Source organism: Pezoporus wallicus, unplaced genomic scaffold (assembly GCF_028554395.1).
Source record: "Pezoporus wallicus isolate ANWC-B61680 ecotype Strahan unplaced genomic scaffold, APGP_CSIRO_Pwel_v1 contig_2384, whole genome shotgun sequence".
Classification (NCBI taxonomy): domain Eukaryota; kingdom Metazoa; phylum Chordata; class Aves; order Psittaciformes; family Psittacidae; genus Pezoporus; species Pezoporus wallicus.
This window is the reverse complement of record NW_026640488.1, coordinates 284,337-296,442: the sequence shown is the minus strand read 5'-3', so window position 1 is coordinate 296,442 and position 12,106 is coordinate 284,337. Positions and strand designations below refer to the sequence as shown.

The window sequence follows — 12,106 nt, the reverse complement described above, 5'->3', positions numbered from 1 at the left end:
CTTTTTAGTAGTTCAGTCTATAAAAACTAAAGGCTAATAAAATCTGTTGATTTGCTGTTCAGTTGAAACCATTCTTTCCTAATTCATGTCTTTCAATTTTCCTTTGCCAGTTAAATGAACAATATAAACTTGGGAATCTTGAGGGCTTGCTTGTTGGTATTTATGCCCCAGGCCTGTTAGCTTTGCTGTGGGACCAGATACCCTTTGCTGTTGTACCCATTTAAGCTGTCATTTTCTGTTTGAAGACTTAGAGGTGATGTTCCTTGACTGTTTCGTAACAGGAACAAACAAATCAGTTTTCATGTGAGAAGCTGCAATGATTTACAGTAGCAGTGGCCTTGCTGACAGTTCAGTTAAGAAAAACGTGTCTTCTGTTAGCAGTTTTGTCATGATAAATAAGTATCATTTTTAATAATACCAGTTTTGATTTGCGAGCTTCCATTTCTGTAGTGTAATTTCTAACATGAAGTGATCAGTATATAATGTACCAAAAAGCTTTGACTCATCTGCAGTGATGGGCTAAAATTGGATTGCTGAGGTGGGAGCCAGTCTGGTTGTGGGCCCCTCCCGGCAGCTGGTATGGCCCGGCAGCTGGTATGGCTCGGCAGCTTGTGCAGCAGCTGCTCAACTGCTGTTCAGCCCCATGTATTAAAGAAAACACACTTCGGTATCTAAGTGTGCTAACTTGTGATTTGTAGTGGTCCAGCATCGGTGCTTCCAAGCAGCTGGAGGCTCTGTACAGTGGGGACTGAGGAATCCTTATAGCTATCCAAAAGTAACCAAGTTGTACTTGCTCGCTGGCACACTTGAACTACATTACAATACAGGATTAACCAAGTGTAAGCTGCTGCACTTTCTACTAGATGTGAGCATCTGTGTGTGTATCCATGATGTCTTCCCCAGACTGTTCTTCTACCTGCTTGCTTGGGGCAGAAATAAAGATGCTGCTAAATTGTCATCAAAACTCAAACCACGGTAAACCTTGGTAAAGGGGCTTTTTTCTGTGGCTGTGCTTGCCTTAACCATAGCGTTAGTCAGCTTCCAGAAAACTTACGGCCTTCAGGAGAGGATGTTGAAGGACTCTGTGCTTCACTGAGGAGACTGTAAATTCCTGCAGAATGGCTAGCCTGCCGTTTGCCTGAAAGCTGGATGTTGAGTTAGAACATTAGCCTTAACTGGATTAAGCTAGTTTGGATGCAGAGCTGCTAGATCTGGCTTAGAGGTCTCACCGTATGGACTCTGGGGGAAAAGCATGCTAATTCTATGCCATAAGTCTGCATAGCTATAACTAGTACAGTACTCTGGCAAAAAGGGGGCTTAATTCATTGAAATGGAGGTCCTATCCAGGGATTTACTGATCTGGGGTAAAACATTGTGATTTATAAAGTCTTCGTGCATGAGTTGTTGCCTGCGGTGGAGAGTACTGACTTTTGAGAACCATTTCTGTCACTTTCAGCATCATTTTGCTGTGGTCATCTGAGGGAGAACTGATAGCTTCTTTGTCTCTTCACTTGAGCTTTGTATTTGTTTTCAAGAAGAGAAACAACGTTTTTAGTTATGTTTCTGATCTGTGATCTATGGAGTTGCTACAATCTATAAACTGCCAGTTAGCACTACTGTGATGGTATTTCATTTGCTGCAGCATTTAATTCAGCCGTTTCAGAAACATAGTTCATATACATGGGATTTTTCATCCTTAAGCTGGTTGGTATCCATCATTACCAGAAGACACAATAACTTCTAAAGTGTCAGGCTTTTAAAATTTCCAGTGATGCTGCTTTTAGCCCTGAGGTTTCTAAGAAATGGAATCTGACCTTTGAGATGCAATCTAGTACAAAAATGAACACTTGTGTTTTAGCTTAAACTGTCCCTCTTGAACCTAAGTTCTGTTTCTGTCATCTCCACAGTGGAGTCTGCAAAGTATTTCATTGTAACAGAAATTTAAAGCCAGTGTTTATTTCATTTTTATCTCCTAATAATCTTTTCTGGAAAAAGAACGGCAAGCCTATTGTAGAACTTTTTCATGAGACAGTGCAGCCAGTGAAGCTGTTTATAATACAACGTTGTTCACCGCTGTCATGAGTTTAAGTGGATCTTTCAACTGTTGTTTGAGCGGGTGAATATAGTTGCACTTGGTGGTGAAATGAAACAAGCAGTAGAAGAGGGACATGAATAATATCATCTGATGTCTGTACACTGGGCTAAGTGAACAGTTTTAAATATTAAATCATGTTGTTTTACCAGATGAATGAACAGAAATATGTTCTTTTACAGGTTTTGGAAGGAAGGATGTTGTAGAGCACTTGCTACAGACAGGAGCCAATGTTCATGCTCGTGATGATGGAGGGCTGATACCCCTTCACAACGCCTGCTCTTTTGGTCATGCTGAAGTGGTTAGTCTGCTACTGTGTCAAGGGGCAGACCCAAATGCTAGAGACAATTGGAACTATACTCCTTTGCATGAAGCTGCTATCAAGGGGAAGATAGATGTGTGTATTGGTAAGTGTCTGTCACTTCTTGAATTCTTACCAGATACGTGTATTGTGCAGTTGTAATTGTTATTGTGCTGGACTTGAGATGAAAGATACTGCTTGTTCTTAGAAGATAACATCTTCTAAGCTTGCAGGTAGGTATAGTGATAGTCATTTAAGGCTAACTTTTCCAAGTTTTGTAATACAAGCCTTGCTGAAATTGCATATGAAACTAAGCAGAGGAGGTTAGGAAAAGTCTCCTTGTCTGTTAAATTACAATAGTCAAAAGTTTGAATATGGAGGTTTGTCTGACTTGGTTGTTCTCAAGAAAACTAGCTTTACTAGGTAAAGTCTTTGCTTTTTGGTCTGCTCTGTATGTTGTCTTAGTGGTTGGAAAGATGGTTAACCTTTCACTCTATACAGTATGGGGAAACATCTCATGAGTCATTTGGAGCTTCCCAATACAAGTTACAGGACACCATTGTTCACAGTGGTTATATATCTTCAGTGTATGTGCTGTAGCCTGGAGCCAAAGCAATTTCAAATCAAATTGAACACTTCAATCATTTTAAATGTGTCTAGAACATATAAACAGCTCTTCAGTCAGGATGTCTTTAACTTTTATGGTTTTTCTCTGTGTACTTAGTATCACTTTGTTTCTAAATAGGAACTTCTATTTTTACTTTTTTATTCCTTTTTTTTTGTTTTTTTTTTAAATACTCAGATCAGTTCCTTGAACTTATTTATCAATGCTAGTTCTTCTCACATCTAGTAACTTGAATAAAATGGTCTACTCAACATAATGGTTTTTATCAAACACGGAGAGAAAACCAGTATTTTGGAACCGCAGTTAAAATTACGAACATAAATTTGTTCAAGGAAGAAAAATAACAGTTACAGATGAAACTAGGACAATAACGTATAGAACAAGACACAATTTTCAGAACTTCAGATAATATCTATTTGCTTAAAGACTTGTTACAGTCCAGCAGAGAAAGCTCCATAACTTACAGGACAAGTTCTTGCATTAGCTTTATCTCTTTGGGTGGTTTGTCTAAAGGCTCTCTGGTACTCTTTGGAGGAGGTTGGGTAGGTCAGATCAAGATGGGAGATTGTGGTACATCAATTTTAATGTACAGTGCTGAAAGTGATTTGAGATTATTTAGGTCTAATTTCCATGATCAAAGAACTGGTGATACCTTTAAAGGTATAGTCCAGTTTAGTAAGTTGTGGCCTTCATGAAAGGAAGTACAGAATCAAATTTATGTCTTGTATTACACAGAACTTCATTCTGTGTTCCAATGCTCAGATTTGTTCTGTGACTCTACATGTTGGACTAAGGGGATGAGATATATATATATGTATATATATAAAGTAAATAATATTCAGTATGTGGTACTGATCAAATCCCAAAGCTCTTCTGCTGTTCACTGCAGTTGTAGGGTTCCTTGGCAGCATGGAGCAGGGCTGCGGGTACTAGATGCTGTTCTCCTCACAAAGCTACTTGCAGGCAGATTGGAGTCTGGGAATCCTTTAGAAATTTATTTTATTGCAAACAAGCAAGCATGATGTGGTTGTGCTCAGTTTAGTTACAAATATCCATGTGTGTTGTACTTCAGTCAGGTACTTGATCAATCAAAGTGAGAGTTATTACTGAAGGCAGTGTCACCAGTCACTAGATTTAATATGTACTGTAGTATGATGCTACTTTGGGATTTATGATTCCATAAACCTGCTAGGACATGAGTGTAGATAAAGAATTCTATTCTTTCTTGTTTGCAGTGAGTTTGGTTGCATTTTACATCTAGTGGGCAAGCATGTTTTGCTGGTTTTTGCAAGTTCCTGTTTCTTTCCAGTGGTTTTGTATATAACTTTTATATTAAGGTCTTTAGTTTTTATCTCAAAGTCTTTTAAAGAAACACATTATGCATAGGGATAATGAATAATGATTGCTTAGGGCACAAATTCTAACTAGGAATACTTGAACAGCTTTCTGGAATATACTTGTACCGTGCTGCTATTTATACCTGTTACAGCAGATACGATGGAAGAAAATAACTTGTAAAAAAAAAAACAAACCCAAAACATCCCAAACATATTCTTAAGAGTGTTCCTTTTTAAAGAATCAGGGCGTGTTTTTTAAAATGCATTAATTGAAGAGCAGTCTCTGGAAATCCTGGCATAACCTTGAATTTGTTGCTGAACTTGGATGTCTGTCTGGAAAGCAGGTTGTGTAAGATCTGGTCATCTAGCTGTATTGTTTGGCTACCTATTCTTGGCATCTTCTTTCAAATGGAGATAATTTTCCACTTTATCTTCTTGCCTTCCTTTCTTCTTTGCCACCCCAGTTTGCATCTTTTCTTTGTCATATCTATCGTAGAATGCTGTTCTTTTGGCCACTTTACAGGTCAAAAAGGGAGAAGGGATAACTGAACAGTGTGGAGATGCAGCACATTGAGGAATAATGATTTTTTGCAGGAATACTCAAGGCATTGAAGCAGAGTGGAAGTCCAGCAAAAGCTGGGTAGTGACTGCACTACAACTATAGAATGCTCTTGTGTCCTAGACTTGGAATAGAGTGTGCATATTTATGCTCAAAGTACTAGGAATAAATAAGAAGTGTACATGAACTGATGAAAACTCATCAGGTTATGTACAAGCTTCTACTCCGGGAAACTCCAGCAAATGACTGATAGGATTTCTTGTTCTGTTTTACTGGTTGCATATTGCAATCATAGGACAGTGTTGGAAGTTAAAGGCAGAGAATACAAGTGCGCCAAGTTTGGGAGGAATAGGGACTGTGGCACTTTTAGGCAGTTTGTGTCCTGGGTCTGGAAATGTGGGATATCTTGGAGGATGATAAGCAGTGCTTAGCTGGTTTGCTGACCATCTCTTACAATATATTTAGCTGCAGATTTGTTTAGTTGCCAAGTAATTTAATCAGTTTAAAGCCTTGTTTGCTATGTAATCAGTTTTTGGACTAAATGAATTGAAGCATAAAAACCAATTGTTAGGTAAGTGTTCTCTAGTATTTATGGCTCCTAGGATTGCTTTATCTGTCAGGAAGATGTATTTTTGGTGTCCGTGGACTGTTTCTAGAGCTAATGAAAAGTGGTTTTGTTCCTCAGTGTCATGTTTGCTCATGGAATAATGAATGAATGGTGAACTCTGCAAAGTGTTTGGAGAAATGCTGTGATGTCAGGTTAGCAACTGTTGTGCAGGTTGGGCTGGAGAGAAAGGATGATCTGTTTCTTCATCTGAGGGTCTACTGCAGTCCAAAGATCCACATAGCTCACTTTTCTCCAACAGTGGTGTGTAGTGAAGATGCTCAGGGTTAATGAATGGCTTGAGTATATACTTCTTTCTCATGGCAATCAGCAGCTTAGGAACTTGATAAAGCAGAGGCTGCATCTCCGTTGTGTTACATAGCCATTGGTACACAAAATTCTTGAAAGATAGGTCTAATTATTTCTTAAATGCTGCTATACTTTTGGCTTTGAAGGTGTTCTGTAGCGAGAGAATTTTACGATTTAGTAGTCTTGTAGCAAAAAAACAACCCTTCCTTTTCTTCAAAATGTTATTCTCTATGACTTTTATTACAAGTCATTCAGGATTTTCATGGGAAGTAGCGAATAGTCATTTCTACTTGTACTCTGCACATCCTTTGTGATTTTATAGGCCTACATTTCTTCTTCATTCAAATGTCTCTTTTCCAAGCTGTGAAAAACGTAAGTCTTCCATCATGTTATCCTGTTAAATACTCTGGAATTATTGTCTTTTCTGGTGTTTTTTAGGTTAGGGGTTGGTATTGGGAGTACAGACATAAAAACTGGGTGTAGTAGATTTATAGGGTAACTTCGTGTTATTTCTATTTTGGTTTTCTGGTTGCTGAACATGGAATGGGAGTAGCTCCAAGGTATTTCCTGGGTGGTAACAGCTTCTTTAAAACTGTGTTTGTGCAACACACTTAATTTTTGTTTCTTTGTTAAAAAAAGCAGGCTAAAAATAGCCTTATAGAAGCTGTGCTTATGCAGTTTTGCCTGGGCTTGCTCTGCCCTCCACTGTGTGTGTTTCCGCAGAGGCTATGGTTCCTGCAGAGGTTTTTGTTTGGTGGGTTTGTTTTGTAGGTTTTTTTTTTCCCCAGGTGGATTTCCAGTGAAGTACTGTAAAAACTATTACAGGACTGCTAGCCTGAAAGTGATCTCAGGTATCATACATCTGCTTAGTTTTTAAGGGCATGCTACACAAATATGCGAATTGTGAGCATCTTCTATGGTGATGCCGTGATTTATGGATCTGAACATACAGTGTACTTAATTTATTTCCCTAAAATTACCAAATTCTAGCTACTAAAAAGCTCCCTTCAACACTCTACAAAACTGTAGAAGTTTTAAAAAATTACTTCTAGTCCATGCAATGCTAAGAATCCATCAGGAATTACTTAATATTACACTACACAAATGCTTTTACTGGATTCCTCTGGGCTAGTTGAAATTTCCTGCAAAGATCCTTTGGCATGATGAGTTTACTGCCGTAGTGCTATGAAACATCTCTAATGGAAATGTCAAGGTGCATTTGTCTCTCTGACCAGAGAATTTCTGAGGAAGTTGATTTTTTTTTTTTTTTTTTTTCCATTACTCTCTTTGTACTTGAAAGATACAGTGTAAACTAAAACTTTTTTAACCTAGCAGGCTTTCCAACCTACATGTCCTCCCCTTAGCATATGGATCACTGTTACTTAAATGTCTCTTTGTTAAGAATGTCAAAACATTGCTCACGCTGCTGCGCTTCCTCACAACTGTGAAAGGAGAAGAATTCATCAGCTATTACCTTCTGCTATTGCATTTCTTCAGGCTTAAATGTGTTGGGAATACGATTTGACCCCTTCCTGCAGGGCAGATAAGCCTTCTGGCAGGATTAAAAAAAATCTATAAAAGGTATTTTATGGGTACAACTAGTGCACAGTAAACCTTAAAGGAATTGTAGAAGTTGGGATTTGCCCAATCATTCAACTGCAAAGAAGGCATGTACAGCAAATAGTGAAATTATTACAATTTATGACTTTATTGCCCCTTGAGATTTTTTGTAATACTCAAAGCATTTTGCCTTCCAAGCAGAGGAATTGTATTGCTCTAAAAGTTAGAGCTGCATCTGATTTTATTACCTGAAAATAAATAAAAAAATCACAGGAAGTGCCCTCAAAGAGCAAATTGTGCAGTAGCAAGTTCTTTTTGGGGGTGGGGAGTGGTGAGGGGAAGAAGCTTTAGCATCTTAACTGAAAAATTATCATAGTGACTAAAGATTTAGCTGCTGAATTGGCAAAAGCCTGTAGAAAGACCGATGGTTTCTTAATAAGTATTAAAGGGGGTATTGCTAATTGAGGTGTATTGGGAGCTGGTTATGCATGTTTGGAGAGATGTACTGAATTCCCAAAGATTCTGTTGGAGAACTTGTGCTCTAGAAGGAAGCTTAGGTTCAGAGAGACATCTCGGGAATCCAATATTCAGAGGCTAGGAAGTTCGTTGGAAAGTGCTCTCAAGTGAGGACTTCGTGTAAAATGTTTAACTATTTACAGAATCATTAGTGTTGGAAGGAACCTCTGGAGATTATCTATGTTGTTTATATCAGCAGTTCTTGAACATTCTTAATATTCCTGCTTTGACCAACTTTCCAAAGTTGGAACATTTCTGCTACTGACTGCTTAGAGTTTGCAGTGGGAAGACAATGACTTTATTTGAACTTTTTAGAGCTGCAGAACGATTTAAAGAACTTCAGACTGTTCTTGTGTACCAGAAATGTGAGTTTTGTCCAATAGGGTGACATGAATTAATCCTTACAGTGTGGGGAGCTACCCTGTGTTGATTGCAGTTAACATTGACATACAGAGCAAAAGTACCATGTGATTTGATATTCTTAAGACCTTGTTAACAGCATCTATCTATTATCTGTCAAGATACATGGAATAAACCCCCTGGCTGTTCTTAATAGTATTTATTACTCAGATGTTTAATGATCAAAGCCAAATCTGTTGTGGAAACAGGCTCATCAGACTATTCAGGTTATGAATTGGTTTGGTCTGTTTCTGCTCTGTGAGTAGTAGCATGTGTGTGGAACTCTGCTTCTTTGAGTAGCAAATGGGTTTAAATCCTATGCATACACAGTGGCACAAAGACTTAATATGCTTGTCTACTTATACTGCTTTTTCTGTGGTCTTTGTCAAACCCTGCATGATAGCAACCATAAGATAAAAATTCCATGGTTTAGGTTGAGTGGAAGATGCTTTTGCTTTCTCACTGGAGTTCTTGCTCATGGTGTTGAATAGTTTCGTGTCCTCTAACCACTGGTTTAAGCTGAGTCAGTTTGTAATAGTTAATAGTCATCACAGAAATCAAAGCTTCTTGGGCTGGATCTTACTCTAATTCCTTATAAGTCTGTAGTTCATGTTCCCTCTTCAAAGAGTATAAGGGTTCTTCTCTGCGAGCTGGTGGGGATGGAGGAGCCCATGACTGAAATCATACACTGGTAATTTATAGAGGCATTGTAGTATTGTTGTCATAGTAACAGTGGACTGGAGTGTGGGACAACAGGACTTTTGTCTAAAGTCACTGCAGAAAATGGTTTAGGATACTCTGCTATGGCACGTACAACTGCAGTGCTCCTTGGTGGACTTTGGCGGAAAGACAGAAGGGAAGTTGATCAGTACCTGTGTGTAAAGGATACCTCTTCAGTATGTGACATCTGCATGCATCAGGTCTGCTAGTGTAGTGCAGTTCAAAGGAGCTATGGAAAAGGAGTTACGGAAAAAGCTACCAAAATGAGAGTGTGGCTGGTTGTTGTAAAGGTTCTGGGGGATCCTTTCTGCTGGCATTTTGCATCTGTGCACATGTTGCTGTGGTAGATGCTTTATGAAGAAAATCTCTGTGAGCATTGTCAGTCACCCATGTATGCCTGACAAAGGTCTTGAGTGCCAGGAGCCTTGAAATGAGTGGATCATTGATGCAAGGTGGGAGTGTCCTACCACAGTGTTTTGTGAGAGGACCAAACATTGAACTGATTAATCCTGAGGTAAAATCCTCTTCATAAACAAAATTAGTAGTAAACTTTGTAACACTCTGTGCTTTGTACAGATTGATTGAAAATGAGCATTATTTCGGTTGAAAAAGGCTTGTCTTCAGGATTCTGCCAATAAAATGACTTATTTGTATCTTGTACTAGTGGTGCTGAAGGCTTGTAAAGCCTCTCATGTTACCTTGTTATTTAGAGTCCTTAAGGCTCTCATTTATATTATGGTATTTGTACTGCTAAAAGTCGACTGAAATTCGGCTTCATGAAGATTGAGAAGGATTGCCTTGTCTGGGTCTTTATACATTGTATATTTTGAAAGCCATCTGTCTTTCTGTTAGGTTCGAACTGTATTGACAGCTAATATGCTACAACCTGTCTGTGAGTTTAGACTTTTTCCCAGTTCTGTTTCTTCTTCCCTAAAATTCAAGTATCAAGTAAATTAGTCTTTTTGCCCTTTTTTGTCTGCTTGGCACAGGCAAATCTGTGAAGAATTAGAAGAGTCAATATTTTATGATGTTTCTTTACAAGTGTTGATTAAATCACAATCTAGTTATTTGCAGCAAAGGAGGGTGTATGATAGTATGCAAAACATTGTTGGAAAACTTGCTGTAGGATGTTTATGGGAAATAATGTCTTCAAAAGTTCTGATGTTAACTATTAGCAAATTGAGAGGGAGGCAAAGAGGAAGTTACATATTATCCAGGACAGAGTAATGAACAGATATGGCTCTTGCAGACACTGAAACAGCTTTCAGATGTTCCATCCCAGTTTACAGTGGCTTTCTGAATATCTTGCGGACATACTTAATCTTATGAGACTGTGCTACTGATTACTGTAGCAATATTTGCTTTTAGCTTCTGAGAGGAACCATATGGTCTTAATGCAGTTCATATGTGGTTTAAAATCAATCTCTAGATATATGTGTAGCTGCTAAGGCATAAATGAATGGGGCCATTCTAGCAGAGTAATTATTCTATGATTCTAAGATTCTATGTTTTTTTTTAGTCTAATGGAAGACATTGATTAAAGTATTACTATGGAATATAAAGGTCTTGCTTGTAAAAAATGTGCATGCAATTAAATATTTGTTATACAGTGAGCAAAGGAAGGTGTCTATTTTTAATGTTCTGCTCTTTCTGAAATGTAGAGGAACTGCACAAATGAACTATGGGTGTCTGAAGCCTACGGAAAATACTGAGCACTTGCCTTTTGTTCTGTGTGGTCTATCAGTCTTCTGTCAGCTGGGACTCATGGTGAACGTAGACTCCTGTGCCCCACTAATTCACTGTGTTATTTTTTCATGTTTATACAGATGCACCATGATTCTTTGACAAAGCTAATCCTTTCTGGGAAAGGCTGAAGTGTCTTGTGTGAATCCTGCGGTGCATGCTGCTTCATGTTTTGCTCATGTCTTGTCCAGGCAAGCAGCACCGAGTAATTCCTTGATTAAGCACAGTGCTCTTGACCTACCTATGGTACTGGATACTGAACTTACATGTCAAGGGTTCAAGGGAGCCAAGAGGAATTGGCTGCAGCAATTTGTTTTTATTGGGGTGATAAAAGGATGGCATAGGACACAGGTGTGATGCAGGAGAGGAACCCACTCAGACTGATCAGATGTGCCCTTCCCTAGCGTGAGACCCACAATAGTGAAAGTATCTTACTTGACAGTGAGATTTTTGCAGTGTAGAATACTTGCTTGTCAAGGACTTGATAATAGGAGAAGACTTGCACTGCTGTGTATAAGGAAGGCATGGCAGTGTCTTTTGGCCAGCCTGTAGCTTTATCAACAATTTCATAGGCTGATCAGCTTGATTTCATGTACTGAGGTTTCATGTACTTCTTGTATTTCTTAAATATTTGGTAACTGTGCTGTGGACTAAGGATGAGTTTACAAAATTGGCACAAGGTCCAAGTTTTATGTGAAATATTCAAAAGTTATTTGGCTTTCTGGGGCTTCTTTAATCTTAACAGTTTAGCTCTTAATCACATCAGAAAGTTACTGTGTGTGTTCCATAGGATGTGTGGCTAAGTTGCCATCCCTATAACAGTTTTGTGCTGTTGAAAGGTGGTAGGCACTGAAGTTCTCATCTAGAAAAGCTTGGAAAAGGCTGTGCTCTTCAGTTGTGCTAGGGTTTGAATGTCTTCAATGTGTATTTCTTCTGGCAATAAAAAGAGAAACTGGTTTTGATTATTTTCTGTTTCAAAAAATTGGTAGATCCAGGCCAGGTTCTGTATGTTGCTTCCTGAGTGCTAGACTTAAGTGCGCTGGCAAACAATGCATTCTGATAGCCGCATAGCTAATTCCACATGCAGTCTATCACCTGACTTGCAAGATTTTTTCCCTGCAAAATTCAGTGGGAAGAAATGGATAGCATAATGTGTTGGGCTTGCATGGCAGGGTTGGAAGGGGGCGGGACACGACACCTACAGAAGGCCAGTCAGCAAAGGCAGTAGCACCTCTGTGATAATGTATTTGAGAGAGAAAAAATTGCTGTGTGGGAGCAATTGCAGCTGGAGAGAAAGGTGAGAATCTGAGAGAAACAGCCCTGCAGACACTGAGGTCAGTG

At 38.8% G+C, this 12,106-nt stretch overlaps 1 protein-coding gene across 1 annotated transcript in view; it reads left to right on the top strand.

Annotated features, from left to right (window-relative positions):
* The window catches only part of TNKS (tankyrase), a gene marked incomplete at its 5' end in the record, with an annotated part of 139,819 nt that overhangs the window by 8,741 nt on the left and 118,972 nt on the right, over positions 1-12,106 (top strand). Inside the window, one exon of the mRNA XM_057419188.1 lies at positions 2,275-2,499. Within this exon, the coding sequence (XP_057275171.1) occupies positions 2,275-2,499 (225 nt within the window). The remainder of the gene's footprint in view (positions 1-2,274; positions 2,500-12,106) is intronic.